The 26,863-nt window shown below is 38.0% G+C and overlaps 3 protein-coding genes across 3 annotated transcripts; 1 reads left to right on the top strand and 2 right to left on the bottom strand.

Moving 5' to 3' along the window:
* Positions 1-4,460: 4,460 nt before the first annotated feature.
* rabggtb (Rab geranylgeranyltransferase subunit beta) lies at positions 4,461-9,708 on the bottom strand. The gene is made up of 9 exons (XM_084411534.1): positions 9,581-9,708; positions 9,228-9,335; positions 8,930-9,127; positions 7,182-7,287; positions 6,948-7,000; positions 6,736-6,846; positions 6,520-6,645; positions 5,788-5,937; positions 4,461-5,645 (listed from the first exon to the last, which is right to left on the bottom strand). Exons 1-9 carry the CDS (start codon positions 9,581-9,583, stop codon positions 5,505-5,507), a joined length of 996 nt encoding a protein of 331 aa, XP_084267660.1. The 5' UTR covers positions 9,584-9,708; the 3' UTR covers positions 4,461-5,504.
* Positions 9,709-10,202: 494 nt separating this feature from the next.
* Positions 10,203-13,688, bottom strand: acadm (acyl-CoA dehydrogenase medium chain). Its single transcript, XM_084410405.1, has 12 exons — positions 13,568-13,688; positions 12,888-12,999; positions 12,683-12,780; positions 12,532-12,601; positions 12,003-12,103; positions 11,843-11,923; positions 11,610-11,740; positions 11,432-11,540; positions 11,176-11,316; positions 10,992-11,087; positions 10,621-10,869; positions 10,203-10,538 (listed from the first exon to the last, which is right to left on the bottom strand). The coding sequence occupies exons 1-12, from the start codon at positions 13,580-13,582 to the stop codon at positions 10,467-10,469; spliced, it is 1,275 nt and encodes a 424-aa protein (XP_084266531.1). The 5' UTR covers positions 13,583-13,688; the 3' UTR covers positions 10,203-10,466.
* Positions 13,689-14,091: 403 nt separating this feature from the next.
* On the top strand, positions 14,092-26,819 carry hectd3 (HECT domain containing 3). The gene is made up of 21 exons (XM_084411755.1): positions 14,092-14,709; positions 14,958-15,118; positions 16,246-16,338; positions 16,574-16,709; positions 16,837-16,958; positions 17,275-17,388; positions 17,690-17,772; positions 17,879-18,044; positions 19,191-19,272; positions 21,649-21,831; positions 23,384-23,436; positions 24,551-24,615; positions 24,689-24,792; positions 24,940-25,053; positions 25,158-25,247; positions 25,350-25,556; positions 25,688-25,817; positions 26,098-26,172; positions 26,273-26,354; positions 26,434-26,505; positions 26,602-26,819. Exons 1-21 carry the CDS (start codon positions 14,362-14,364, stop codon positions 26,684-26,686), a joined length of 2,565 nt encoding a protein of 854 aa, XP_084267881.1. The 5' UTR covers positions 14,092-14,361; the 3' UTR covers positions 26,687-26,819.
* Positions 26,820-26,863: the final 44 nt, after the last annotated feature.

Here is a 26,863-nt window from a genome sequence, read left to right as displayed (position 1 = left end):
ATGTAGACTATGATAAAAAATACATGCGCTAGAAAAGCATCAGTGCAAGATTTGCAGGCTTGGAGATGGTGCTGCAAATGCAAACCAAACCGCCAGTTTGAGGCTGATGTTAGAGGCATTCAGAATGATTATTACTGATGATTAAGATGGCTAGTATAAATAGTGAGTAAAAGATTTATGTCTGACATATTCTGTCTGTATCACAGCATGATGTGCCTTAAGCTGTCATTTGTAATAATAATTTTAGATAATTTTAATGAAATGTTAGACTCAATATAAGAAACGTGTTACATGCTGATTTCCTCATGAAAAATAGCCGTTTGCTGCCCCCTTGTGAATGAGACCTTTTAGTAGCTACTCTTGGTCTGTTGAGTGTTTTCTCCGTATTTGTAATGTCAAAGGTCATTCCCGCCACATATAAAGCTAATCTCTCACAGAACTTTACTTTTGATTCATATTTCAAATATTTAAAGGAATAGTCCACCCAAAAATGTAAATTGTGTCATCATTTACTCACCCTCATCATGTATTTCCAAACCTGTGCATTTCTTTCTTCTGGTGAACACAAAAGGTTTCCAAACCTTTGATAACCAAAGAGTTTCAGTTCCTATTGACTTACATTACAACTTTTGTCCATGTAATGGAAGCCGATTGGGACCAAATTTTTTTGTTATCAACATCCTTCACAATATCGGAAGAATATATATCATAATTTAATCATAAGGGTGAGTAAATGACAGAATTGTAATTTTTGGATGGACTATTTCCTTTTAACCAATCTCTTATTCCTGTATCTCTGCGGCACATCCAACAGTTCCCTGAGGTACAACACAAACACATACGTCTCAAGGCTCCTGAACACTCATTACATGTTGAATCTGTCAGAGGCATGAGCTCTCTGAAAGCGAGAAAAGCGAACACATCGAGAGTTGAACATCTACAGAGAGCACACTTCAAAAACTATTATGAAATGAAAAGGTTTATGGATGAGCGAGAAATTCTGTGCAGAGATCACAGGAGATCGATGTTTTTTATCAACAAAGAAATACAAGAGCTTCAAAAGACTTTGATGGACATAAACCTGATAAGCGGATATTGTCATGAAGCCTACGCTGCTCATCTGAGATCAGTGAGTATTGCCTTTTCGACTTGCAAAGAATCCAAGACAGAAAACACATGTGGTAGTATTGACTTCAATGTTGAAAGCGGTGACTCAGTGAAGTCCAAACGCATGTTTAGCCAGAAGCATGACGGTTTGGGTGATGAAACCTCTGTTGATTGTGAAAAGGATCTGTCAGAAGTCAAACATCATACATTGACTCTACAAACGTATAAAAAATCCAACACTAATACTTACATTGCACCACATAAGGATGTAAAAAACAATAAGGATTACTTAAAAGCCTCATTGTCTCATTTTGAGTTCTCCTTAAGGGAACGCAATGAAAAAGATGAGGATAAAAGTGATGGATGTCCTCAGAGGAGTTTGCCCAAGAGCCCTTCATATATCGCAGAGACAGATCTGAAGAACAGTTCCTCGACTCCTAGACATTTCACCCTTGACAGAAGAGCAAAACCAGTGCATCAAAGACGACAAAAAGTCACTCTTCATAAGAGTCCTGCTCCAAGACTGAGGAACCCTTTGCTTGAACACCATTGCCGTTATATGGGTATACAGCAGCAAGTCCAAGACAGCAAGTCATTGTCAAGATGCTTACAAAATAAAGATGGCATGGACAACGGCAGAAGTCACATATCTAAAGCAGCCATTAAGCACAGCCTTGATCTGCTCATCAAAGAATACAATCATTCTCAAAATGCTGATATGGTGAGCAACAACAAGCAGAGGGGTTTGGAGGAAAAGGTGTCTAACTTTGTGTCAGAGCTTTTAGAGTTCAGGTGTGACGTGTGACATTCTGTAGTTTAGTTCTTCTGTTTGACTTTAAATAAACCAACATTATAATTTATTATTTTAATATTACAGTGGATCCTCAGAACTAGCACATTAAGACTCACATAACACGTCAGATAACGATGATAACCATCATCCTAAAGTAGAGTAATCAATTCCTTGTTTTATAGGCTATGGGTTCTTGAATTTATAAGCAATTGATTGGTAAATCTTTCCACACTATTATATGAAACTCACTCATCATCCTCTGAGGGATTCAGTTCCTTTCTATCTGATTCACACTTCATGCACGGATAGACATAATGCCCTACATTCAGGTCATCAATAGAGGCATCAATATCATTCTGCAATGTTTCCAGGCTTGAAAAAGAAGCGCAGACATGAAAAAGATGTACTTGTTTTATCTACTTGAAAAAGGTGTCTGTCAGAGAGGCTGATGCTAATGGGATGTCTTTCCACGTGGCTTGTTTTTCTTATTATAACACAAATGCAGAGCTGGATTTTTTCTCTCTCTCTAATGGATGAAAAAAATGGTTCAAACAAAAGACCGCGTTTGAAGATTATGTTGGCAAAGTTAATGTACTGATTTCCCCATGTCTTATTAATTTAGCATAATCAAGTAAATCTCATATTCATGAAGCAAGCCAAACATTTACAGGTGAGTAAACATTAGCTATGAATTACCTCCAGAGCAAACTTATTTCATTAGAGAAACCAAACAGACTCATGCATTTTAAGCACATCTTTGTATCCCTGTCACATAAACCAGTGGTTCTAAACCTTTCTGACTCTTTCCAAGATTATTATCTTTCCAATAGATCCTATCTAAGCTGATTTATACCTCAGGTACTTTATTGTAATACAAATAAACTCCCAAAAAAATATTTTAATGTAATATTACTAAATATAGTTCAGTTTAATGTAATATTTATTTTGAGTGTTTTGTAGGATGTAAATTAAGAATAACTTTTGTGTAATTTTGGTACATTTCTCTTATCCTTATTTGCATTACATACACATTTTTAACATACAGCAACACAATTGCATTTAGTCAGTTAGCAGACGCCTTTATCAGCCCTTACAGCAAGCAATTCATCATGAAGAGGCAAAGAACGTAAGAAGTGTTCAAAAATACAAAGTTTCCATCATTGCTTAGAGTAGCATAAGCTAGACAAGGGAGGGATTAAAGGAAATTGTACATAATCAACTGCGTGAATGTATCTAAGCAAATGAGAAATTGCTTTTATGATGTGCACAAGTGACAATAGGTGATGTGGAGGTTGAACAAGCAGTTGCAAGGATTTCATTTGTGATCTGAGAAATGTACCAAAACAACAGAGAAACTGATAAATAAAATAAAAAAGTTAGCCTTATTGAGAATCACTATTCCAAACCTTTACCATGCTTAAAAATATTTGGCTTGTAGTGTGTTAATAGAATCAACACCCAGTTTTTGTTAGTTTGTAACAAAAATGACTTATTTACAAAATTACATGTTTTTGCCTGAAATAAAATGATTACATTTAAAACGGTTTCGATGCTTTTGGTGTTATGGTTTTTTAATTGTCAAAACTGATCCAAATGTCTTAAAGGAACACTCCACCGTTTTTTGAAATAGGGCTTATTCACCTTCTTTCCTACATTTAGATAGGTGGGCAAATGCATTTTTGTCTCAGTGCATGCATTGTTTTAGTTTGACAGGGTCAGCGCTAGCTTAGCTTAGCATAATGAATGGAATCCTTTGTTGCCAGCTAGCATGTCCTGAGTAAAAGTGATATATATAAAAAAAAAAAAAAAACGAATTACTTCTTGTGGCCTGCGTATTCACAACGAGTACAAATAGTGATGCAGATTAACACTAGGCGATTTCCTAGGCAGATATTGACTTATATATTAAGGACTATATTAGGGGGAAGCACAGGCGAAGCACTGCTACTTGGGCGTGATATCTCTGAGCCCAAGTAGCAGTGCTTCGCCTGTGCTTCCCCCTAATATAGTCCCAAGTCAATATCTGGATAGGAAATCGCCTAGTGTTAATCTGCATCACTATTTGTACTTGTTGTGAAAACGCAGGCCACAAGAAATAATTAGGTTTTTTTATTTTATTTTATATATTACTTTTACTCATGACATGCTAGCTGGCAACAAAGGATTCCATTCATTATGCTAAGCTAAGCTAGGGCCGACCCTGTCAAACTAAAACAATGCATGCACTGAGACAAAAATGCATTTGCCCACCTATCTAAATGTAGGAAAGAAGGTGAATAAGCCCTATTTCAAAAAACGGTGGAGTGTTCCTTTAATAAAACTAACAGAGGCAGTGTATGGTGTTGTGTAACAACAACACGAGTGCCAGGAGGGCACATCTCTCGCAGTCGCACTCTGAACAGGTTGTAATGAGAGCCGGTGGGGTTTCAGCGTAGCCTAACAACCCTTGTTTGTTTCTGCATATCAGTCAGGGATCTGTAGATTGCTGCTCTCCTGATGATTTCACACACTCTGAATTGATTGCCTCTTCACTTTTCCCAACTACGTGCTCATTTACTTGAAAGTTTTACAGAATTTTTTATTTATTTTTTTGAATACAAATTGAAAAGCACTGTATGAAAAGCCTATTTTGAACTGAATATTAGAAAACACATCATAAGAAAATTTGTGACATTCATTGAAAGCATGATTGACTAAAACTGGCAATCAATTCAGTTGAAAGGTTGATTCAAATTTCTAACCTACAGTGTGCAAAGAAACGTACAAGCACTACTGAGGAACATCACGTAACAGCAGGCCACCGAAATCTCTTCACAATCAGTGTCAGAAGCTCTAGGGGTGATGAACATCAACAGATTAACACCTGACAATGAATTATCCAAATTACACTAATGAAGCAAAATCACTTGAATTTTTGATATTAACATCACATTTATTCCATCCCACACCACAGGCATGTTCACACACTAGCATCAATGCCAGAACAAAATAATAATTCATCAATCATACCACAACAGCAAAACTCTCTCCCAAATCAGTTGCAAACCGAAAACCGGTCGCACAATAGTTCTCATGAATGCTTTAGGGATGTGACGACTAACACAACCTTGATGATTGGTGTGAACAAACTACAGTAAGAGAATTTGGACATAAAATGTATCTCATGCATGAAAAGTATGATGTAACACATGTAAATGTATACTCACTTTGAAAAAGCCATCAGAGATGAGTGAGTGATCTCTCCCCTCATTGACTAAATGCTTGTGATACCAAAAAGTGACCTGCTGAATTAGTCATATAAATAAAGTTATGTTTCTATACACAGTGAAAGCTGTAATAATATCAGATGTACCTCTTCGACCAGCATCTTTAAAGAAAGAAAGCCTACTAACGGATGTGAGTTCTGTAATATTGCGCCTACATGATGACCAGTACAAATCTCTGAACAAAAGCACACAATGTTTTTCTAAAATCCTCGGTCCCTCTAAGCGGTGTGCCGATCATTAGTTGTAGATGAGAGCTTTCCACGGTTTGCTCGTTTTAAAACTGGGCTGGCTGCGCAGGTGAAGGAGAAGTGTAAAACGGCCATACTGAAAATGTAAATTTAGCTCAGCAAGTCTGGTTGGAGGCCAATTCTTTGAAGCACATCCTCGGGCATGCAAAACACAGGGTTCACTGGTTTGATCTGCTCATCTCCCAGCAAAGACAGACCAGCCACACCAAACAGAGTGTGGAAAGGATCCACCTGGACAGAAAAACGAATGAAAAATATACATTATAATCATAACAATGAACTGCGGAGACTGATAAGATCTGATTAAAGAATGGTAAGTCCTATAGAAATAACAAGCAAAACATTTTTGTGTGACAAACTCCACAGAGCTTACCATGTCTCCAGGCCTGTCAGCGAAGCCGCCGGTCTCTTCATCCTGGCAAGCAAGAATAAAATTGCGCAGTTTCGCTTTGTCAATCCAGTGAATTCTGCCAATGATCTTCAAAGACGCAAGAACCCACCAGGAATAGCAGACATCAGGCAGCTGAAATTAGAAAAAAGAAGAAAAAAAATCATCCACAGTTGTATATTCTCTTTCAGATATAAAATAGTATCTAGGACATAGTTGTGAAAATGTCATTATTTTCTATTTTGTTTATTTATTTGGTCAGTTAGTTTTAAGGTTAACAAATACATTTAATTGAATCTGATTTTTTAAATAATTAAAAATATATTTTAATTGTTTGTATTTAGTTTCAATAGGCTATAAGGTTAGGTTTTCATCTTTTATAACACCACAAATTGTACTCAATTCAACTTTATTTCCAGACTCTTATTTCCAGAAAAGAAACAATAACAGACAATACAAAATACAATATAATGCAAAACACTTAAAAGAGACAATTATACCATGATATACTATTTATGATCCCGCAACAATGACTGGATCAGATGCTCTCTTCCTGAGCAGAATGCACTGATAGTTAAAAGTCAGATTAAATCATACTTTCCAGCATTGATAGAAAATATGAGAACAAATGTCATTTCATCTATAATACCATTTAGTTTTTATTCTTTTAATTAAAGTTATTTTTCATTAATACCTATGATCTGCAAGACATCTTACCTTCTCTGGTCTCCCATTCAGACCTCCTGACGGCAACTGTCTTTCACAGAGCCACCAGCCCAACAAATCTGCATTTACTTGATGAAGCTGCCCAGTGACGGACAAGAAACCTGTGCAGCAGTAAATCTGAAGACAGGATGAGAAAAACATGACTGAGAGACAGAGCATTTCTTACAAATACACTAAAAGGGTATAAAAAAAACTAAAATATCTCACCTGACCAGCATGAGACTCTGAACCAGGCCTACAACCAAACCCACCATCAAAGTTCATACAGGACAGCACAAACTCAACGGCCTTGTCCATGTTGATAGCATCCAACTTGCCCTACAGAGAAATGTGTCTTGTTATATGTATTTAAACCTTCAAAGGTTGCAGGAAACACTATAAAAGGCAATTGGATAAAATATTGAATGCAAAAGTAGTACCAGTAGTGCCAATGTCGCAACCGCACAAAAGGAAAACCGTGTATCTATTTCACCTGTTAAGGAAAAAAACAGGCCTTCATGTAGTCATGTACCATTTAAATGTTGTTTATTTAACTAAAGACAGAAAAAAAAAGATTATATATATATATATATATATATATATATATATATATATATATATAATCTTTTTTTTTCTGTCTTTAGTTATAAATATATTTCCATAAATAAACGTACCCCATTTGTCCCCAGCGAATGAGCCGTCCTCCTGCTGCAGTCCTCTAACATAGTCCACCACTTTGTCCACATCAATGACATTAATGCAATCATACAAGGACAGGATCTAAAAAATAAAAATAAATTCCCCCCCTTGAATTTCCACTTCTGTGTAGTAATTTTTGTACAGCCATTTATTAATCATTGTGGTCACCTTGTAAGGAATATTGCCGCATTTATTAGAATTAATCCGTACACTTCATTATTTTTTGGAAAAAGTATGAGCCCTCGTAATCTTTAATCAAAATAACTCCTCCATCTTGCAGGGAAATCTCTTCTCTTCTACACTCACCTAAAGGATTATTAGGAACACCATACTAATACTGTGTTTGACCCCCTTTCGCCTTCAGAACTGCCTTAATTCTACGTGGCATTGATTCAACAAGGTGCTGAAAGCATTCTTTAGAAATGTTGGCCCATATTGATAGGATAGCATCTTGCAGTTGATGGATATTTGTGGGATGCACATCCAGGGCACGAAGCTCCCGTTCCACCACATCCCAAAGATGCTCTATTGGGTTGAGATCTGGTGACTGTGGGGGCCATTTTAGTACAGTGAACTCATTGTCATGTTCAAGAAACCAATTTGAAATGATTCGAGCTTTGTGACATGGTGCATTATCCTGCTGGAAGTAGCCATCAGAGGATGTGTACATGGTGGTCATAAAGGGATGGACATGGTCAGAAACAATGCTCAGGTAGGCCGTGGCATTTAAACGATGCCCAATTGGCACTAAGGGGCCTAAAGTGTGCCAAGAAAACATCCCCCACACCATTACACCACCACCACCAGCCTGCACAGTGGTAACAAGGCATGATGGATCCATGTTCTCATTCTGTTTACGCCAAATTCTGACTCTACCATCTGAATGTCTCAACAGAAATCGAGACTCATCAGACCAGGCAACATTTTTCCAGTCTTCAACTGTCCAATTTTGGTGAGCTTGTGCAAATTGTAGCCTCTTTTTCCTATTTGTAATGGAGATGAGTGGTACCCGGTGGGGTCTTCTGCTGTTGTAGCCCATCCGCCTCAAGGTTGTGCGTGTTGTGGCTTCACAAATGCTTTGCTGCATACCTCGGTTGTAACGAGTGGTTATTTCAGTCAAAGTTGCTCTTCTATCAGCTTGAATCAGTCGGCCCATTCTCCTCTGACCTCTAGCATCAACAAGGCATTTTCGCCCACAGGACTGCCGCATACTGGATGTTTTTCCCTTTTCACACCATTCTTTGTAAACCCTAGAAATGGTTGTGCGTGAAAATCCCAGTAACTGAGCAGATTGTGAAATACTCAGACCGGCCCGTCTGGCACCAACAACCATGCCACGCTCAAAATTGCTTAAATCACCTTTCTTTCCCATTCTGACATTCAGTTTGGAGTTCAGGAGATTGTCTTGACCAGGACCACACCCCTAAATGCATTGAAGCAACTGCCATGTGATTGGTTGATTAGATAATTGCATTAATGAGAAATTGAACAGGTGTTCCTAATAATCCTTTAGGTGAGTGTATGACGACGTGTTTACTGGCATGAGGGCGGGACAACCTGTCACTCACATGAGATCAACCAATAGCAAACCACAACCATCCAACAATCCAATCAATTCCCACTCTACATTTTTTTCTTGTTCAGAAAGCAGTTTTCCTTGGATATACGGCACATTATATATATATATATATATATATATATATATATGCCGATTCCTACTGACCTGTACAGCACTGAGGGTGTAGAGGAGATGAGGGTCGTGGCCGATGCTGGCGCTGATGCCTCCACAGTCGTGCTGGCAGGACTTGATGAAGTCTATGATCTCCTCACGGTTCATTCGAGAGAGCTGACCCATCAGGTCCATTACTGTCAGACCCCAGTAGATGCCACTCATTCTCAAGTACTCTGACAGTGTGTACTCCTGCAAGGAGCCGGTGCCAAATTCATGGGAATTAGCCTCTAATTGTATTTATTTATTGAAGGGCAACCATTTTTTGCATTTTTATAAGCCATTAACTTACATAATCATCCTTCTTGGAGCCATAGGCTGCAATATAGTCTGCATGCTTGTCTAGGAAGAGAGTGTTTGGAGCATCAGATTTAATGATCACGTCTTTAACCTGGGTTCCCTGAAAGAAAAAATAATTGTCATCAATTTCTGACAATAAGCTCAAAAACTGCAGTCTGGTACATTCCTTTTAGCTCAGACTGAAACTGTGCTGAATTGACTGGGCGGATGACATGACATGCTGCAATTATTCTCCTCTTTTAATGTACGCTGTTTTCTTCACAATCGCATGCCCTTTCTTTATGGGGAAACATTATTTGATACACAATTAAATAACTATACAAGCAAAGTAGTGTTTTACATTACCATCCTGGCGGAGAAGTAAGAGAGGACTACAGGCGTACTTCAGCAGTCACACACATTTTACATCATCACATTACTCGTCATTTCTACGGGTGCTCATGAAGGACAAAACGCATTTACTGGGGACGTTATGCGATTCTGCATTCGCATCTTCTAGACAGACGTTTATATTCACTCATTATGTCACAAAGCGGAGAAAGCAATATAGGTTGCCCTTACCATTTTTTCCCCAGATTATTGTCATAATCTTAACATTATAGATTGTCATACGGAACAAGTTTTATATGAGCTGTTTTTATAGTTTATTCATTTTTGCAACGCTGTTAGCAAAATTGTAGACGTTTAAATAAAATTTAAAATCGTGATAAAAACAAATAAATCATACACATTCAGAAAAAAAAAAAGTAAGTGATTAGAATTAATTTTTTTACTTGTTTACCCAACATTACTTCTTGAGTATCACACTTTTTATTACATTTTTTACAATGGGGCCAATCATAGGTCACACAGTTGCACGAAAAAAATATATTATATAAGACACTGCTAAATATTACTTCTTTTGTAATTAAAATGTCAATAATACAGTTTCTACTACTGGCCACAATCATTCAGGCAAGAAAACAAACACTTTTTCAAAGCCGATCATTTATTTTTATTTTGAGGAAGTAATAGTTACAAAAAAAATTCTGACAGAGCTATGTAACCATGTTACTTTGTTCAGCTTAACATTTGATCAACTTAGTTGTTTAACGCTACAAACACAAAGATGGCAAGGCATGCTGATATGACATAAGGCAACGTGAGTTCTGTGTAGGCAATTTACAATCTGTTAGATACAATCCTGAGATCTATTGATGTCTCTTGGCATGGAAGTCCTGGGTTTCCAGGTTCACTGTTTGAATCTCCCAAGATGTTCTCTTGAGATGATGAGCCTTTGGATTTGAGCAGTACCTTCATAAATCTGTGGATTCAGACAATAAGCCATTAATCAAATTTTAGCATTTTTAAAAATGAACAAATTAATAAAGGTCTACAATCCTGACCTGGTAAATCTTAGCGTCTCTCATCAGCTTCTCCACAGGATATTCGCTATTGAAACCGTTCCCACCAAAGATCTGGACGGCATCAGTGGCACACTGGTTTGCAATGTCTCCAGCAAAGGCCTTGGCAATCGATGCATAGTAGGTGTTCCTGCGGCCCTCATCCACTTCCCAAGCTGCTCTCTGATAGGCCATCCTGGCAAGCTCCACTTTCATGGCCATTTCAGCCAGAAGGAATGACACTGCCTGGTGCTGGCGGTCAGAAAACAGAAGCAGCTTATTCATTATTTATTCTGTAGAATTAAGTAAATTTATTTTAGAATTTACTGTATTAACTTCATAGCATCAGTTTAGGTTGTCAAACATACACCTACCTCAGCAATAAACTTGCCAAAAGTCTTTCTTTCCAAAGCGTACTTTGTGGCCTCTTCCAGTGCTCTCTGTGCAAGACCCACCGCACCGGCAGCCACCTGAAGAGCATCAAGATATGGTTGACATGGCATTATTAATTAGCCAACTACAATTTGTTAGAAGTAATAACTGCAAAAGGACATTTACTGGTGGTCTGGTCTTGTCAAAGGCACCCATGGCAATCTTGAAGCCGGCTCCTTCTCCAATCAAAACATTCTCCTTCGGGATTCTTACATCCTCAAACGTGATGCCCCTGGTGTCTGAGCATCTCTGGCCCATGTTCAGTTCCTGTTAAACAGGAGAATGTAGACATAAGCAAATAGTGCAAAATCTCAAAGTGGTATTAATATAGTGTCTAAGTATCGTCTGAGTGCATCAGACTGCGGTTGTCAGCAGCTCTTACCTTTCTGCCAGGCAGGAGTCCTGGGGTGTCAGCTTCAACAATAAAGCCTGTGAAAGCCTTGCTAGTAGGACATTTGGGATCGGAATCTGTGCGGGCCAGCAGGAAGTACCTTTAAATGCAAACAAAAAGGTTTATAATTGCCCCAAAAATAGTTATGAATCCAAAGCAGTTCACCTACCAGTTCGCTTTTCCTCCATTGGTGATCCACATTTTCTGACCGTTGACCACATACTCGTCTCCTTTCTTCACAGCCCGGGTCTTTATTGCAGCCACATCAGAGCCTGCTCCCGGCTCGGTCACACAGTACGCCTGTCAACACGGTCACACGCAAAAGCATGTATTTATGTACTTACTATTTCTATGGGAAAGCTTCATAAATATTGATTATTAGAAAAATGATGACAAACTTACACACATTAGAGGTTCTTCTGTCATTCTGCCCAAATATTTCTTCTTCTGGGCATCATTACCACCAATAATGACTGGCATTTGCTGCATGGGAAAAAAATACCATTTAATATAATTATTAAATGAATCACACTCAAAAATAAGCTCCTAAAACTCCACTTACTCCCAGAGAGTTTGCCTCAATGGCTGTCTGTACACCAGTGCAGCCAAAGGCCAGCTCCTCTGTGATGAGACAGGCATCAAATATGCCCAGACCCATTCCACCTGGAACATATTGCAATATCCAACATGGTCAGAATTAAAGGAATAGTGTCCTCATGTTGATCCAAACTCCTTTGAAACACCACTTTGAAAACCCCTGCCATAAAAGTATCATATAAGGGTTCCATTTGACTTTCACGCTGCATTTCAGCTAATTTCATCTTAAATGTCAGGATGTTCTTTACACAAAGCTTTCGTATGGCTTTAGAGATATGGACTACTTTTATGGTGCTTTTATGGTATAACTGCATGGAAACTAACAATCAGTAGATTACTAAAATATCGAATTTTATGCTTAATGGAATTTTTATTTTTTTTTGGTTTAGGTTTGGATTTGGAATGACATGAAGGCAAGTAAATGATGACAGAATGATCATTTTGGGCATCAGCCTTTAGGTCACTCAATAACGCTAGGACCTTAAAGTACCTACCACAGTCCTCAGGAATATGTCCATTCATTAGACCCAGCTCCCATGCTCTCTTAATGAGAGGAAATGGATACTGCCAGGAGGAAATCACCCATTACAATTTTGGCAAATCAAAATATGTAATATGGTGGACAGGTAGATTTAAATAACTTACTTCACCACTTCTGTCATATGCTGCGGCAGCTGGGACAATCTCCTCTCGTGCAAACTTTCTTGCCAGCTCCTGGAACTCTTTCTGCTGGTCAGTTAATTCTGTTAAATTAAGGAATAGTGTGTTGAGATGATGTAATGGTGCCTTGGCATTTTTGAAAACACAGTGAGCAGAAGTAACATTATAATCAGAGGATGATCATACATACCAAAGCTGAAGCCTCCATGAGCTCCCTTCAAGCTGGCAGGCACTGCTCTGGCACTAGCTTGAGGGCCAGAACTCTGAAACCTGAGTCCAGCCTGAACACCTGCCCTCAAAACCTGTTGGACAATGATTAAATACAGATCGTTAGAAATGTCTGCACTGACCTTACAATTTTAAATATTTACCACGGTAAAATTCCGTCATTCAAATAATCCACAATTTAACCTATACAATAGTATTGCATTTAATCACTGTCATCTTAATTGAATAAAATCGAATTAAATTAATATAATTCTAATATAGAATGAGTTTGGCAAAAGTATGATACTGTAGGCAATATTTGCAGTACAGTATGTCAAGACTCGGTTTATATCCTGTCACTTTGTTTATAGACAGGGTTACAAAAACTACGCGTAGGAGAAGAGCAGAAACTTCATCACATTAATCAATAAACGTATCACATTTGCGAAAACTTCATGATCCCAGATGTAATGATATTATCTCTTAACTGCGTAGACTAACTTAGTTGTTCCGTCGACTAGGAATTCAGCTTATCTAACAGCCTAGCGTTAGGCTAGCTATCTCTCAAATTCACCAGATTTTAGATTTGAAACAAATAAAATGGCATATGCATATGCAAAATAGTTACTGTTCGCAAATACGTCAAGAGAAATGCGTATATACCTTGTTAAAAAGCATCGCTATTTCTCAGCTTCAGCAGCTCAGCTCCTTCAATGCCCTTACAATGTTCACCAAACAGAAATCATGAAGTGCCAACCAATCAACGACCTCTATTTTATCACGTGATTAAGCACCGTCGCTCTAGTGACTTTTGCCCTACTTTTGTTATAAAACCCCAAAGACGATAAAAATATTACATCTTTTTATGAAGATTTGTTTTTAATCCTCAAGATCTGGAGGACAAGACCAATCGTGTCTTCAATAATCTTATTAATATTATGTTAAAGAAATAACCTTTGCTTCAACCCTCTTTTCTGTATGTAATATAGTATGTATGTAATTCATTTATTCATATACTCATTTATTCATATACTATCCAATCTTAATTAAATTATTAAAATAATCCTAATTCTTATTTTAAAAAATAGGATTTAAAGACGTTATGACTTAAAATGAATAAGAAGAAGAATAAACCAAAATGAGTGGAGTGTAACAGGCAGTCTTTCCAGTAGGGGGGATGAGTAAACACACACATGGGCGGGTCGCCCTTTAGACCGGTGACATAGCTGTCTTGACAGATGCCAGTATCCGTAGCTTTGGAGCTAGTAAAAATGCCTAACTGTATCTAGTCTTTTATCGTACTGTTCGTTTATTACATCGGATCTCAATAAAAGCGGACAGACAGGTAACTAAATGTCAAGCATATGCGAGTGTAATGCTTGCTGACGGCCGAACTGCTCAGTTTTGACACATCCTCAGCTAGCTCTCCGGCTAGCGCACTCAAACTTGAGGAGGGGATGTCTCCGGACGTCAACTCCAACATCCTCCTGGGGAGAATACGCTTTTTAAACAAGTGCATTGAATGTTTCCGAAAAAGTGAACATCTGCCGGAGTCCCTGTGTTACGTGCCGAAAGAGGTTTGCTACAAAATCTGCAAGGATTCGTCGTCGGGCTCCGTTTCCGCGTCCTCGTCAACAGCTGGCAACTCGGGTGGCAAAAGCGTGGTGTCGGTGAGGGAGAGCCCGCATCAGGCGCCACACAAGAAATCATGCAAGTGCAACATCGAGCCCAAGAAATCGACATGTATACGGACAACAGGGGAGGAGTACTGCAACGGTCATGGCCTGTGGGTCAAAATAAGCAAGGTACAACATGTATATGTATTATTATGTGTTGCCTGGAACTGGTGTCAGAGTCAGACGCTATTCTTATTGATCTGCTGTATCATCATTGATATCAGAATACAAGGGGCTTCCTGGTTCATGACGTCACTGCATGTAATCTGTTGGTGTGGCTCCCAGAATCTTCCACTCTTCAGCTCAATGGACATTCAAATGAGAGTCAGCCTGTTTTGTTTGTCCCTCTGATTGTTTGAGTGCTCTGTCCATCACAGGAGCAGCTGGAGGAGTATCATGCTGGTCTGGACATAGAGGAGGGCTGGATCCTGGTGTGTAAACACACAGAAGGTGGAGACAGACTTGTGCCGGTGGAATCTCCCGAAACCATCAGCCGCCAACAGCAGCTTTTTGGCTATGACCACAAGCCTTGTAGCAGGTTTGTGAATTTTTAAATGTCCACCATTCTCTATTTCCCTGACCCATGTACACTGTGAATCTTCAAATTGTGAGCAAAATTTTGACATTCAAAAGTACGTTTATTTATTTAAAGATAAATGCTTATATTCAGCTACGATGCATCAATTGATCAAAAGTGACATCAAAGATAGATAGATAGATAGATAGATCTAGTTTTATTTGTCCTCGAGAGGAAATTAGTTACCACTGTAGATGCGTAAATAACACAGACAACACATAACATGTTAAATTATCAACATATGTGACCCAGGACCACAAAACCAGTCACATGGGTCACAATTTTTAAATTGAGATTTATACATCATATGAAAGCTGAATAAATAAGCTTTCCATCCATTGATGTATGGTTTGTTAGAATATTTGGCCAGGATACAACTATTTGAACATCTGGAATCTGAGGGTGCAAAAAAAACATTGAAACATTGAGAAAATCGCTTTTAAAGTTGTCCATTTATGTTCGCGATTGAGCTGCATTCATTCACAAAAAGAAATGTTTTATATATTTACGATAGGAAATATACAAAATATCTTCATGGAACATGATCTTTACTTAATATCCTAATGATTTTTGGCATAAAAGAAAAATAGATAATTTTGACACGTACAATGTATTGTTGGCTATTGCCACAAATATACCCGTGCGACTTGTGACTGGTTTTGTGATCCAGGGTCACATATCATAATACAATCAAAACCAATCACAGACATCACAAAAAAAGAGAGAGCATAAGATGACATACAGTATCAATGGCCGATTTCCTATGTGTTTAGAGCTCGTATAGATACAGGAGCAAAACTCTTACTATACCTGGCCTTTCTACACATCCGGTAATCTATATCTCTGGCCAGGAGGCAGGGGGATAAAACTTTTATAATGTTCTAATTACATTCTATAAAATAAACTGCCATTAAAATTTAACTAGGAAGTCTGACATATTCAGTTTAGTTACGGCTCAGTACTTGAATTGACTGTCAATGTGAAATGCGTGTATTAACATATAAAACTGTTGATAGTAAAAAAATGAATAAAATTCTGACGATTCAACGGATATAAATAACCAGCATTTTTCCTTAACGGCTATGAAGGTGGGAGCAGGTGGTGGATGTGGAAAACTCCTTACACATGGGTGCCAAACCCAAGGTTGCAGAGCCGGACGAGGCCGCTGTTCGAAAGCTGAGGTGAATAGATGCTCTGCCTCTGACAAAAAAAAAGAAAAAAAAAAAGACAAAACAATTCTCTATAATATAATTAAACAAAACTCTCTTTGATATTTCCTGTTTTAGTCTAATTAATATTTTCTAATATGAATAAAAAACAGTTAAGAAGTTTTGTCAAAATATATATATATATATATATATATATATATATATACCCTAATTCTGTGTGGGACTGTATGCAATCTCTGTCTTCCAGGTATGTCCCTCCTACATGGATGTTTGAATGTGACGAGGACCTCGTACACTACTTCTACGACCACATTGGGAAGGAAGATGAAAATCTTGGCAGTGTGAAGCAATGCGTGACCAGCATTGATGTGTCTTCTAGTTCGGTGTGTGAGGGCTTAGTATCATTTTGTGTAATAGTGAAGGGCAGAGTGCTGTGAGTGAACATATAAGATGTTCTAGACTAGTACTAAGTAGTATTAGTAGTAAGTAAGTAAGTTTTTATGTTTGAAGGAGGACCCCAGTGGTGGTGCAAGCTGCCTGACAGATGGAGACACTGAGACATTCTGGGAGAGCGATGGCATGCAGGGACAGCACTGGATCCGCCTGCACATGAAGAGAGGCACTGTGGTAAAGTAAGGACAACTGATTTGCTAGTCACTCTAATTATCATGGACTTTGTTCACAATGCACTCAAACCTGGTTTGGTTATCAAATCCGAACCTTTGAGACTGACTGTCTGAAATCAGAGTTTGCTCAGACCGTGTTGTCAATATTCGGTGTGTCAACATCGTATGAAATCCGATCTGATCGCATTCCACAAAATCTGATTTTTATTGGATTCAAACATCATGTGTTTGTAAACATCATATTTGATCTGAATGTATTTGAGTCAGATTATAAACTCTGAACATAAAAACATATGACTTATTTTATTTCCTCTTCCTTTAGCAAACTGATATTAACAGTGGACTCAACAGATGATAACTACATGCCTAAAAGAGTGACTGTATATGGTGGAGAGGGAGATAATCTCAAGAAATACAGTGATGTAACAATAGATGAGTAAGTAATGTGTTTTATTATTTAAAGCCTACCAAACTTTTTTGGTGCAATGTTTTCTTTGGAAAGTGTGCTTGGGATATTTGCATTTTTCTTAAATAAATGTCTGTTTGTTATTTTGTTATCTAATTCAATAACTTTCATACATTTTAAGTGTGGTTTAAAAGCCCAGTTTTTGTGGCCAGTTATCATTTTATATGTATATGCTCATGCTATATTAGTAGCACCATTTTCAAGTTATAAATATGTAAAGGCTATATACAGTTTTGAATATTGCAACAGTATGGCTTTATTTCTCTCATAGCAACTTAATAGGAGAGGTTTGTGTTCTGGAGGACATGACATCACATTTGCCTGTCATAGAGATCAGGATTGAGGAATGCAGAGGTAAGATTCATCTGACATGACCATGCTGTCATCTGAAAGAGAAAGCCAGACTCATGACTGTTCATCTCGATTCTTAGCTATTTCTTGTCATTATAATTTGTTGTAGATGAAGGAATCGATGTACGGATCAGGGGTCTAAAGATCAAATCGTCCTGCGAGCGTGACTTGGGCCTCAACGCAGACGTGTTCCAGTCTCCCAACCTAGTGCGCTACCCGAGATTGGAGGGCACCCCTCCTGATGTCCTCTATCGCCGTGCTCTGGTCATTCAGAGGTAACACCCAGCAATATAAGGCAGAGTCCTGCACAGGTCCGATTTTGTAAATCCTCACCCGCCCGTACCCGCAGTGCTTAAAACCGCATCCGATCCGTTTTCCTTTTCCGACAGCAGCACTAATTAAAATCCGCACCCGACCCGACCCGCTTAAAATAGAACTGACACCCGACCCGCACCCGAAATAAAATCAATTTAGCCTATCACATTATAGACACACTTACAAAAATGTGTATTGCCAGGTCATACAGAAATTATTACACGAGTAACGACCATTAACACAAGGACAACTTCAGCCGAAGCTGTCAAAAGGCCTATCCTAGGCTACATGAAGAACATGGCTACCACAAAACTGAACAGACGCGGCTACAACACTATATCTGCCACGCAATTTCGTCTAGCCTGCATCTGACAATTTCGGGTTCAAACACGCCCTTCACACCACACATACTTGACAGTGTTAAATTAAGCAAAATAAAAATACTGAAAAATATTGTTCGATAGAACTGCTTGGTTTGTTACCAGAGTTTTCTGCGTGCTTTCTCAGCGATGAAGTTCCACATTTGCGTCTATCCAACAGGAAAACTTTAAGGCAGGTCTTGGATGCTGCAAAGCCTTTCACAGTATTTTTTTCTTCATCTGAGATAACTCCAAATTTCTCCCACACACTGGGCTTGATTTTTGATGACGTATTGTCGACAACTTTACAATCTCCACTAGCTATTCTTCTCTTCAACTCAGGATCCATCTCGATGACTGCAGGCAGATCGCTCGGTTGGGGTTTTTTTTTTTTTTTTTTTTTTAAGTGAAAGTAGGCCTAGAGACTCCTGGGAGGAAGCGGGCACAAATAAACTGATATGGATTTTAAATTATTTTATCAACTTGAAATACAGGCATATTTTTGTAGATGTGTTCCTAATAATATGCATATATTTTTACGTTTGCACGTGACTGGTTTAAACCCGTGTTTAGACCTGTGTTTCAGCCTTGTCCGACCCGACCCGACCCGCACCCGTATCCGACACAGTTGGATATTTTTCACCAGTTTCAGCAAAATTTGCGTGTCACCCGAACCCGTGCAGGACTCTGTGGTAAGGCCTATATGTGAGCTTTTGTTGACTCAGTATTGTTTTTTTGTGTCTAAAGGTTCATCACACTCCTGGATAGTCTATTGCCACATATGGTGCCTGCATGGGACTACAGCCTTGGAACATTCAACCAGATCAAAGTTAGTACTCTTTTCTAGGTCAAGTGTGTCTTGTTTGTATATCAGAAGCATAGACTGTAAAAAATATGGACAAAGCGTCTGTGACGTCACCCATAGACTTTCTGAAGAACGGGTTTGAAGCCGTTTATGGGGGGTATGGGCGGCGCCATCTTGGAAAATCTTGGGAAATCCTAACCCCGCCCACCTTCTGACGCAGCGCGCGTCACTCAGCTCGCTCTGCTACTTCGGTTATCTCTTATTTTAGGCAACGAAATATGTTATAAAACACCATACGAACTCTTTTCGTTTTCATTTAAAGAAATCTTAAACATTATAGCCACACAAATGTGGTTCAGGCAACGCATATTGATTATATTCAACTGCACATAACGTTTGCCTATTTATGAAAAAACAAAATATAAAACACAAACTTGCCTCTTTTCATTTTAAATATAATATAAAAATATTACACATTTTATGGTCCAGGCAATATGTGCATTTGTACTAAACAACAGATTTTGCAGTAAACAACATTACAGATCATCTTCGTTGTATTAAAATTTAAAATGACAAAACTCAACCCAGTCTCTTTTTGTTAAATTTCAGTTTTATCAATATTAGCCATTATAAAAGTATACGTAAAAGGTATAAGAAGCTATACAAATAAAGCAAACAATTCAGTCAAACATACAAAGTCAGCGCTCTATAGTCTATACATCGGTAAAGTTAAATAGCTTATAAAGTTATGAAACTTCCCCTCAGCCAAAACGATTGTCCAGGGAAAAAAATTTAGATTCACGAGACCAAAAATCGGCCATTAGATATACACAAGACGATATAGATATACACAATATCTCATGTTTAACCACTAAAGAGACGCCAGAGTCTGCGGCATTGGCGGCAAACCTCATAACGTCAAGCCGATGAAAGACTGCTCCAGGTGGGGTACATGAACGCCGAGCGCCCGGTCATCGCTGGATCAACTGGATAAAATTTTCATAAATCTTTAAATAAACCACAGATTTGAGCTTTAAACAACTACATTCTCGCCTGAAAAACTCTTAAAACTACATTTCATGATACATAAACAGTAGTATTATATGTCAACTGTATTAAAAAATGGCGCTTCTTGTTGTCATTCTCCGTGGCGCTGCCTTGTCAGCTGTCAATCAAGCTGTCACTCAAAGTTAACCACGCCCTTATTGTCATATATTTTATATCTAAATACGATCTAAACTAACAAGTTAGAAAAAAATTCACCCCCCTCACAGTTGTCAGGCACTCGGAAGCTATCGAAAAATACAATAAAAGTCCATGGGACCAACCTGTAAAAACATGAATTTATGCTGTGAAAACGGACATTTTAAAGGGATAGTTCACTTTGAAATTAAATTTTGGTATGTTTTAGCTTACCTCAAGGGCATCCAAGATGTAGGTGTCTTTTTTTCCGCAGTAGTTTCAATTTTGATATTTTTAGGTCAAACCGTTCTTGTCTGTCAGTCATATAATGCAGGTCGATGGTCACTGTCTCAAAGAGCATGCACAAGTCCAAATTAAAACAATTCCCCACCATCCAAATTAAACAATTCCCCATCGTAAGTACACTTTGATGGCCTAAGACACGAAACGAGCGGTTTGTGTGAGAAAACGAACCGTATTTATATAGTTTTTGCCTCTTGAACAAAGCCGCGTCCAACTGATCTGACGGCGCGGGCGGGTATAGATATATACACTGATGTCGCCTTGGCTAATGAACTGCAATAGCGAAGGCGACATCTAGTGCTAGTGTTTCTATACCCGCACGCGGGCGGATATAGATATAGAAACACTAGATGTCGCCTTCGCTATTCGTTTTGAGACAGTGACCGCAGACCTGCATTATATGACTGACAGACAAGAACGGTTTGACCTAAAATATCAAAATTGAAACTACTGAGGAAAAAAAGACACCTACATCTTGGATGCCCTTCAGGTAAGCTAAAACATACCAAAATTTAATTTCAAAGTGAACTATCCCTTTAACATGGGGGCTATGGAGATTTGCTCCCTTTTGGGACCTCCCTCTAGCGGATTTTCGATGTATTGCAGTTTTTCGCACTTCCGGGTAGGCTTCATTTTTCAGATCAGAATGTTGCCGCTTGATCAGAAGTTTAAACTGGCAAGGCTTTAAATCGCATGCAAATAATAAACTTTCGTGATGATGAAAAAACGTAATGTCACGTGAGAGTAACCGCGATAAAGATGATAATCAAAAAAACTGTAACCGATAGAATGTGCAGCATGAGGCAAATGTTGGAGACATTTTAATCACTCACAATCTAATATTGTCATATCGCACACACCCCATGCCAAACTCTCTTTTTTAACTCTTTCCTCAAACTTTGTGCTGCTCTGTAGTGTATAAAGCAGTTCCTCCTGTTGTCCAAGCGTCGCTCTGCCCTCATCACCCAGTGCCTGAAGGACTCTGAGACCAGTAAGCCTAACTTCATGCCCCGCCTTTACATCAACCGTCGCCTTGCCATGGAGCACCGTGACAACCCCACTCTGGACTCCACGTGTAAAAATGCTGTCTTCACTCAGGTAGTCCACAACACATGTGCCTATATATGTACAAAATGTATTTGTTCTGTGTTTGCCTAACACATATACTATCGTGCAAAGGTTTTTTGCTCCATTCAGCAAAACACTTTCAAAATATTAAAAAAGATTTCTAATTCAAATAAATGCTGTACGTTTGAACTTTCTATTCATCAAATATTCATGAAAAATTGTTTCCACAAAAGTATTAAACAGCTGTTTTCAACATTGAGGGTAATTAGAAATGTTTCTTGAGCAGCAAATCATCATATTAGAATGATTTCTGAAGGATCATGTGACACTGAAGACTGGAGTAATGATGCTGAAAATTCAGCTTTGCCATTACAGGAATAAATAGCTTTTTTTCATATATTGAAATAGAAAACAGATATTTTTATTGTAATGTTATACTAGGGTGGTCCTTAAAGTCCAATTTTTTTTTTGTGCAAAATGTTAGTGTCTTAACCTCTTAAACTGTTCCTTTTAACTTCAAAATTGGAAATATGCAAAAATGTTGACAAAAAAAAAGATATTTAGAGGTAGCTCAATCATGTGGAAGATTGCCTATGTTAAGCTGTGCGGCGTGATATATTGTGATATGCAAGTAATATTAAAAGTTGCTGCAAATGAACTACATTTTATTGAAATCAGAGCAACACTGACATGACAACAATGACAACAATCTAAAAAAAAGCCCAAAGTTTTCAACAATCCCTCATTTCTGATGCTCAGCAGCCAGTGTTGACTTTTTGCAGTCTGGATAGATCCGTCGGTGATCTTCCACCACATGAAGGAGAAACTGCAATTGTTCTTCAGAGTGTGTGAGATAGCCATTGTATCAGCTTGATCAGAGCCACTCCTCTCTCTGCGTGATCATTGACTACTTTCATTGCATGTATAATTGCCTGTGCCTCCTGATAATCTGCTTGATTCGGCCAAAGTTCCGGGTCAAACCAGAACGTAATGTAATTTTTTAAACCAAAAAATGTGCTTTAAACCCAAACAATGACCAAGGTGATCATCAATAGAAATATGTATTGATTCCACCAGGAAAGGTAAATCTGCTAAACCGGGTCATGGATGGGTTAATTTGGATTTAGTTTCTACAATAAGTAAACTGAGATATGCATCTAAAATACATATTTAGGAATATATGGAGCATATGGAATATGTGGAGATTTTTTTAGAATTTTACTAGCCAGGTACAATACCAATTCAAATTATCGTTTTTTATGAAAATCATCAAAATCTCAGAAAGTTTAAAGCTATTGAGCTACCAGTAATTATTATGTTACTGCCATAAAAATTGGCATGCAGCATTTTCTTATATAAAGGAACAATTTGAAGGGTTAAGAGCATGACAATTGGGGACTTTAAAAATAAGGACCACCCTAATGTGATATACAATGTTAACAATATTACCATTTGTACTGTATTTTTGATCAAACAAATGCAGCCTTGGTGAGAATAAGAGACTTAAAAATCTTACAGTGATCAAAAGACACCCCAGTCTTTTGAATAGTATTGTTTATAATTTTTATTTGTCGTTATGTAGGTGTATGAGGGTCTGAAGCCGTCTGACAAGTATGAAAAAACACTGGACTACAGGTAGTCTCTCTCTCTCTCTCTCTCTCTCTCTCTCTCTCTCTCTCTCTCTCTCTCTATATATATATATATACAGTGCTATGCATAAGTTTAGACACCCATACTAAAGTTGACTAAAAAGAGGAATAAAAAATCATCTTTTGGAAACTGAACTTAATGCCTTAATTTAAAAAATTAGGAAAAATCCAACCTTTAAGGACACCAATTTTCTTTGTGAATGAATAATGTATCGTAAATAAATAAATGTTCTTCCTTAAAATACAGGGTGCATAAGTTTGGACACCCCTATGTTAAATTCCCATAGAGGCAGGCAGATTTTTATTTTTAAGTATTTAAAGAAAAAAATTTTTTAGGATACCATGCATCCTGATAAAGTTCCCTTGGCCTTTGGAATTAAAATAGCCCCACATCATCACATTGCCTTCACCATACCTAGAGATTGTCATGGTTTTATTTTAGTTAGCCTAATAGCTAGTTTGATTTGCATTCAGAGATGATATTATGGAAAGTACCCCATGCCAATCTCTAGGTATGGTGAAGGCTATGTGATGATGTGGGGCTATTTTAATTCCAAAGGCCAAGGGAACTTTATCAGGATGCATAGTATCCTAAAAAATAAATAAAATAAAAAACTTAAAAATAAAAATCTGCCTGCCTCTATGGGAATTTAACATAGGGGTGTCCAAACTTATGCACCCTGTATTTTAAGGAAGAACATTTATTTATTTACGATACATTATTCATTCACAAAGAAAATTGGTGTCCTTAAAGGTTGGATTTTTCCTAATTTTTTAAATTAAGGCATTAAGTTCAATTTCCAAAAGATGATTTTTTATTCCTCTTTTTAGTCAACTTTAGCATGGGTGTCTAAACTTATGCATAGCACTGTATATATATATATATATATATATATATATATATATATATATATATATATATATATATATATATATATATATTTTTTTTTTTTTTTGTGAAATCACAGAAGTTACTGGACTTTATTGTACTTTATGTTTTTAAATAGTCAAAATGCTCCAAAAAATACTAGTTCTATTAAACAATCACTTTATTATACTTTTTACACACAAATATATATATATATATTTCTTTCTTACAGGTGGCCAGCACGATATGACCAGTGGTGGGAGTGTAAATTCATTGCAGAAGGCATCATCGATCAAGGTCATACAGTGATAAACTTATTTCACATGTCTGAAATTAAACAGTATCATCATCTGAGATTTCTTTCTAGCAGGCGGTGGATTTCGAGACAGCCTAGCAGACATGTCTGAAGAGCTTTGTCCCAGCTCATCAGAGTGCCCTGTACCACTTCCATTCTTCACTCGAACCTCTAACCAGGTAACAAACAAGTTATTGCATGCACTTTCTGTAATTGTACATTTTATGTTTCTTTGTTTGTTTTTTGCAATGGAGTTAACTCTAATGTAACTGACAGGGTAGTTATGAACCTCTCTTTATATAAAGATTAAACTGTTTTTGTATTAGGGAGCTGGAGAGGCCAGAGACTTCTATGTGCCAAATCCTTCATGCAGAGAATTCCACAAGTTTGAGTGGATTGGGCAACTAATGGGCGCAGCTCTTCGTGGAAAAGACTTTCTGGTCAGTTGTGTTGTGTAATTGCAGTGGGACCTTAGTATTCATTTAAAGTTGGCTTTCCTTGATCATTTGGTAGGAAAGGGGATTTCATAATATTTATCCTTTAGGTTCTGGCTTTGCCAGGGCTGGTGTGGAAGCAGCTGATTGGAGAAACGGTCAGCTGGACGAAAGATTTTCCTGCAGTAGATTCAGTGCTGGTAAGAAGCCCATATATCTCTCCCGCAGTCTTTTCTTTGCATCTTTGTGCTGACTACTGGAATCAGTGGAACTGATGGAACATGTTTGATGTTGTTTCTTAGGTGAAGTTGTTGGAGGCTATGGAGCATATGGACAAGGACACATTTGATTTTAAGTTTGGCCAGGAGCTTGTGTACACCACACCCCTGAGTGACGGGCGGCTGGTGGAGCTGATTCCAGGAGGAAGTGGAGTGGTGGTCCGATATGAGGATCGCATGGAGTTCATACGCCTGGTACAGAAATCGAGACTAGAAGAGAGCCGGGAACAGGTAAAAAGAAAACTATTGCATTTGGAATTAACAGAATAAACAACATCCTTTTTGAGGACGTACTAAGCATATATTTCTCAATCTGTCCATTAAATCCTGTGCTTAATCCAAGCTGTGTTCCTGCACTACAGGTAGCTGCCATGCAGGCAGGACTGGTGAAAGTGGTGCCGCAAGCTGTGCTTGATCTCCTGACATGGCAGGAAGTGGAGAAGAAAGTGTGCGGAGACCCAGAGATCACAGTGGAGGCCCTTAAACGCCTCAGTGAGTCATACAGCAGCTGACATGAGCATTAAATAATTTATATTCTCTGCCTCAGCATGAATTCTCGAAGGCGCTGAACCGAATAGTGGATTAAAGTATAACAGCTCTGTACAGCAGTCATTCTCAACCAGTTTTACTTCAGGACCCAAGTTTTATATTGAATTTGAATTGAGTGTTTTGTTTCGCTAGAATTTGATCAAATGTTTGTTAATGTCATTTTTCATATATATTACATTAAATTACTTGCATTATATACATTTTTTTATTTATTTTCTATCAGCACGCTATGAAGACTTGGAACAAACAGATGTCAGAGTGCAGTACTTATGGGAAGCCCTGATGAACTTCACCAATGGTCAGTAAGGTTCCTTATCATACGTGAAACAACTGTTTCTAGTTATTTGCAAAAGGAAGTACCTAAATTTCTCATGTTGATTTATTTACACTTTTGCCAGAGGATCGTAGCAGGTTTTTGAGGTTTGTGACTGGCAGAAGTCGTCTTCCTGCTCCCATTTACATCTTTCCAGACAAACAAGGGTAAGTTGTAAAGAAAATAACAAGAGATCATGTTAATTTAGATCTGAATAAACATTAATCAAATGCATTTTTTGTCTAGGTCTGAATCCACAGATGCACTTCCTCAATCTTCCACATGTTCCAGCACCCTTTATCTACCCAAATACCCAAGGTGTGTTTATGTAATATAATATTTGGATGATTTCATAATAACGGAATAAAAGTTATTACCTTTTTTGACTGTATTTTAAATGTGTTTAATCCGCAGTGCTAAAGTTTGTGAAGAGAAGCTTCGCTATGCTGCATATAACTGTGTGGCCATAGACACAGACATGAGCCCTTGGGAGGAGTGACCTGATTTTGCCATGTTTACTAATTTTACACAGCAGGGTTTTGGCATAAATGAACTGTAGCACCGTGCACATGACCTTGTCTACACTATTGCCAATTACATCTGTACAGTATAAATAAATATGTTATAAACAACTCCTGGTTTGCAGTTCTTTCAAGCTTAATAATTAACCTTTTTG

Source organism: Rutilus rutilus, assembly GCF_951802725.1.
Source record: "Rutilus rutilus genome assembly, chromosome: 6".
Lineage (NCBI taxonomy): Eukaryota > Metazoa > Chordata > Actinopteri > Cypriniformes > Leuciscidae > Rutilus > Rutilus rutilus.
Note: the sequence above shows the minus strand (reverse complement) of the source record. Positions and strands in the feature narration are given on the sequence as shown.

Excerpts from the sequence above, each read along its gene's own strand:
- rabggtb (XM_084411534.1), bottom strand. Across the intron at positions 6,847-6,947 it reads TTGCGACATTGGCACTACTG|GGCAAGTTGGATGCTATCAA; the intron begins GTACTACTTTTG and ends ATTTCTCTGTAG. Across the intron at positions 5,646-5,787 it reads CTGACAGGCCTGGAGACATG|GTGGATCCTTTCCACACTCT; the intron begins GTAAGCTCTGTG and ends TTTTCTGTCCAG.
- acadm (XM_084410405.1), bottom strand. Across the intron at positions 12,602-12,682 it reads CATATGACAGAAGTGGTGAA|TATCCATTTCCTCTCATTAA; the intron begins GTAAGTTATTTA and ends TCCTCCTGGCAG. Across the intron at positions 11,741-11,842 it reads CAGAAGAACCTCTAATGTGT|GCGTACTGTGTGACCGAGCC; the intron begins GTAAGTTTGTCA and ends CCGTGTTGACAG.
- hectd3 (XM_084411755.1), top strand. The coding sequence starts at position 14,362 with ATGTCTCCGGACGTCAACTCCAACATCCTCCTGGGGAGAATACGCTTT. Across the intron at positions 17,389-17,689 it reads AGTGATGTAACAATAGATGA|CAACTTAATAGGAGAGGTTT; the intron begins GTAAGTAATGTG and ends TTTCTCTCATAG. Across the intron at positions 18,045-19,190 it reads CGTGCTCTGGTCATTCAGAG|GTTCATCACACTCCTGGATA; the intron begins GTAACACCCAGC and ends TTGTGTCTAAAG.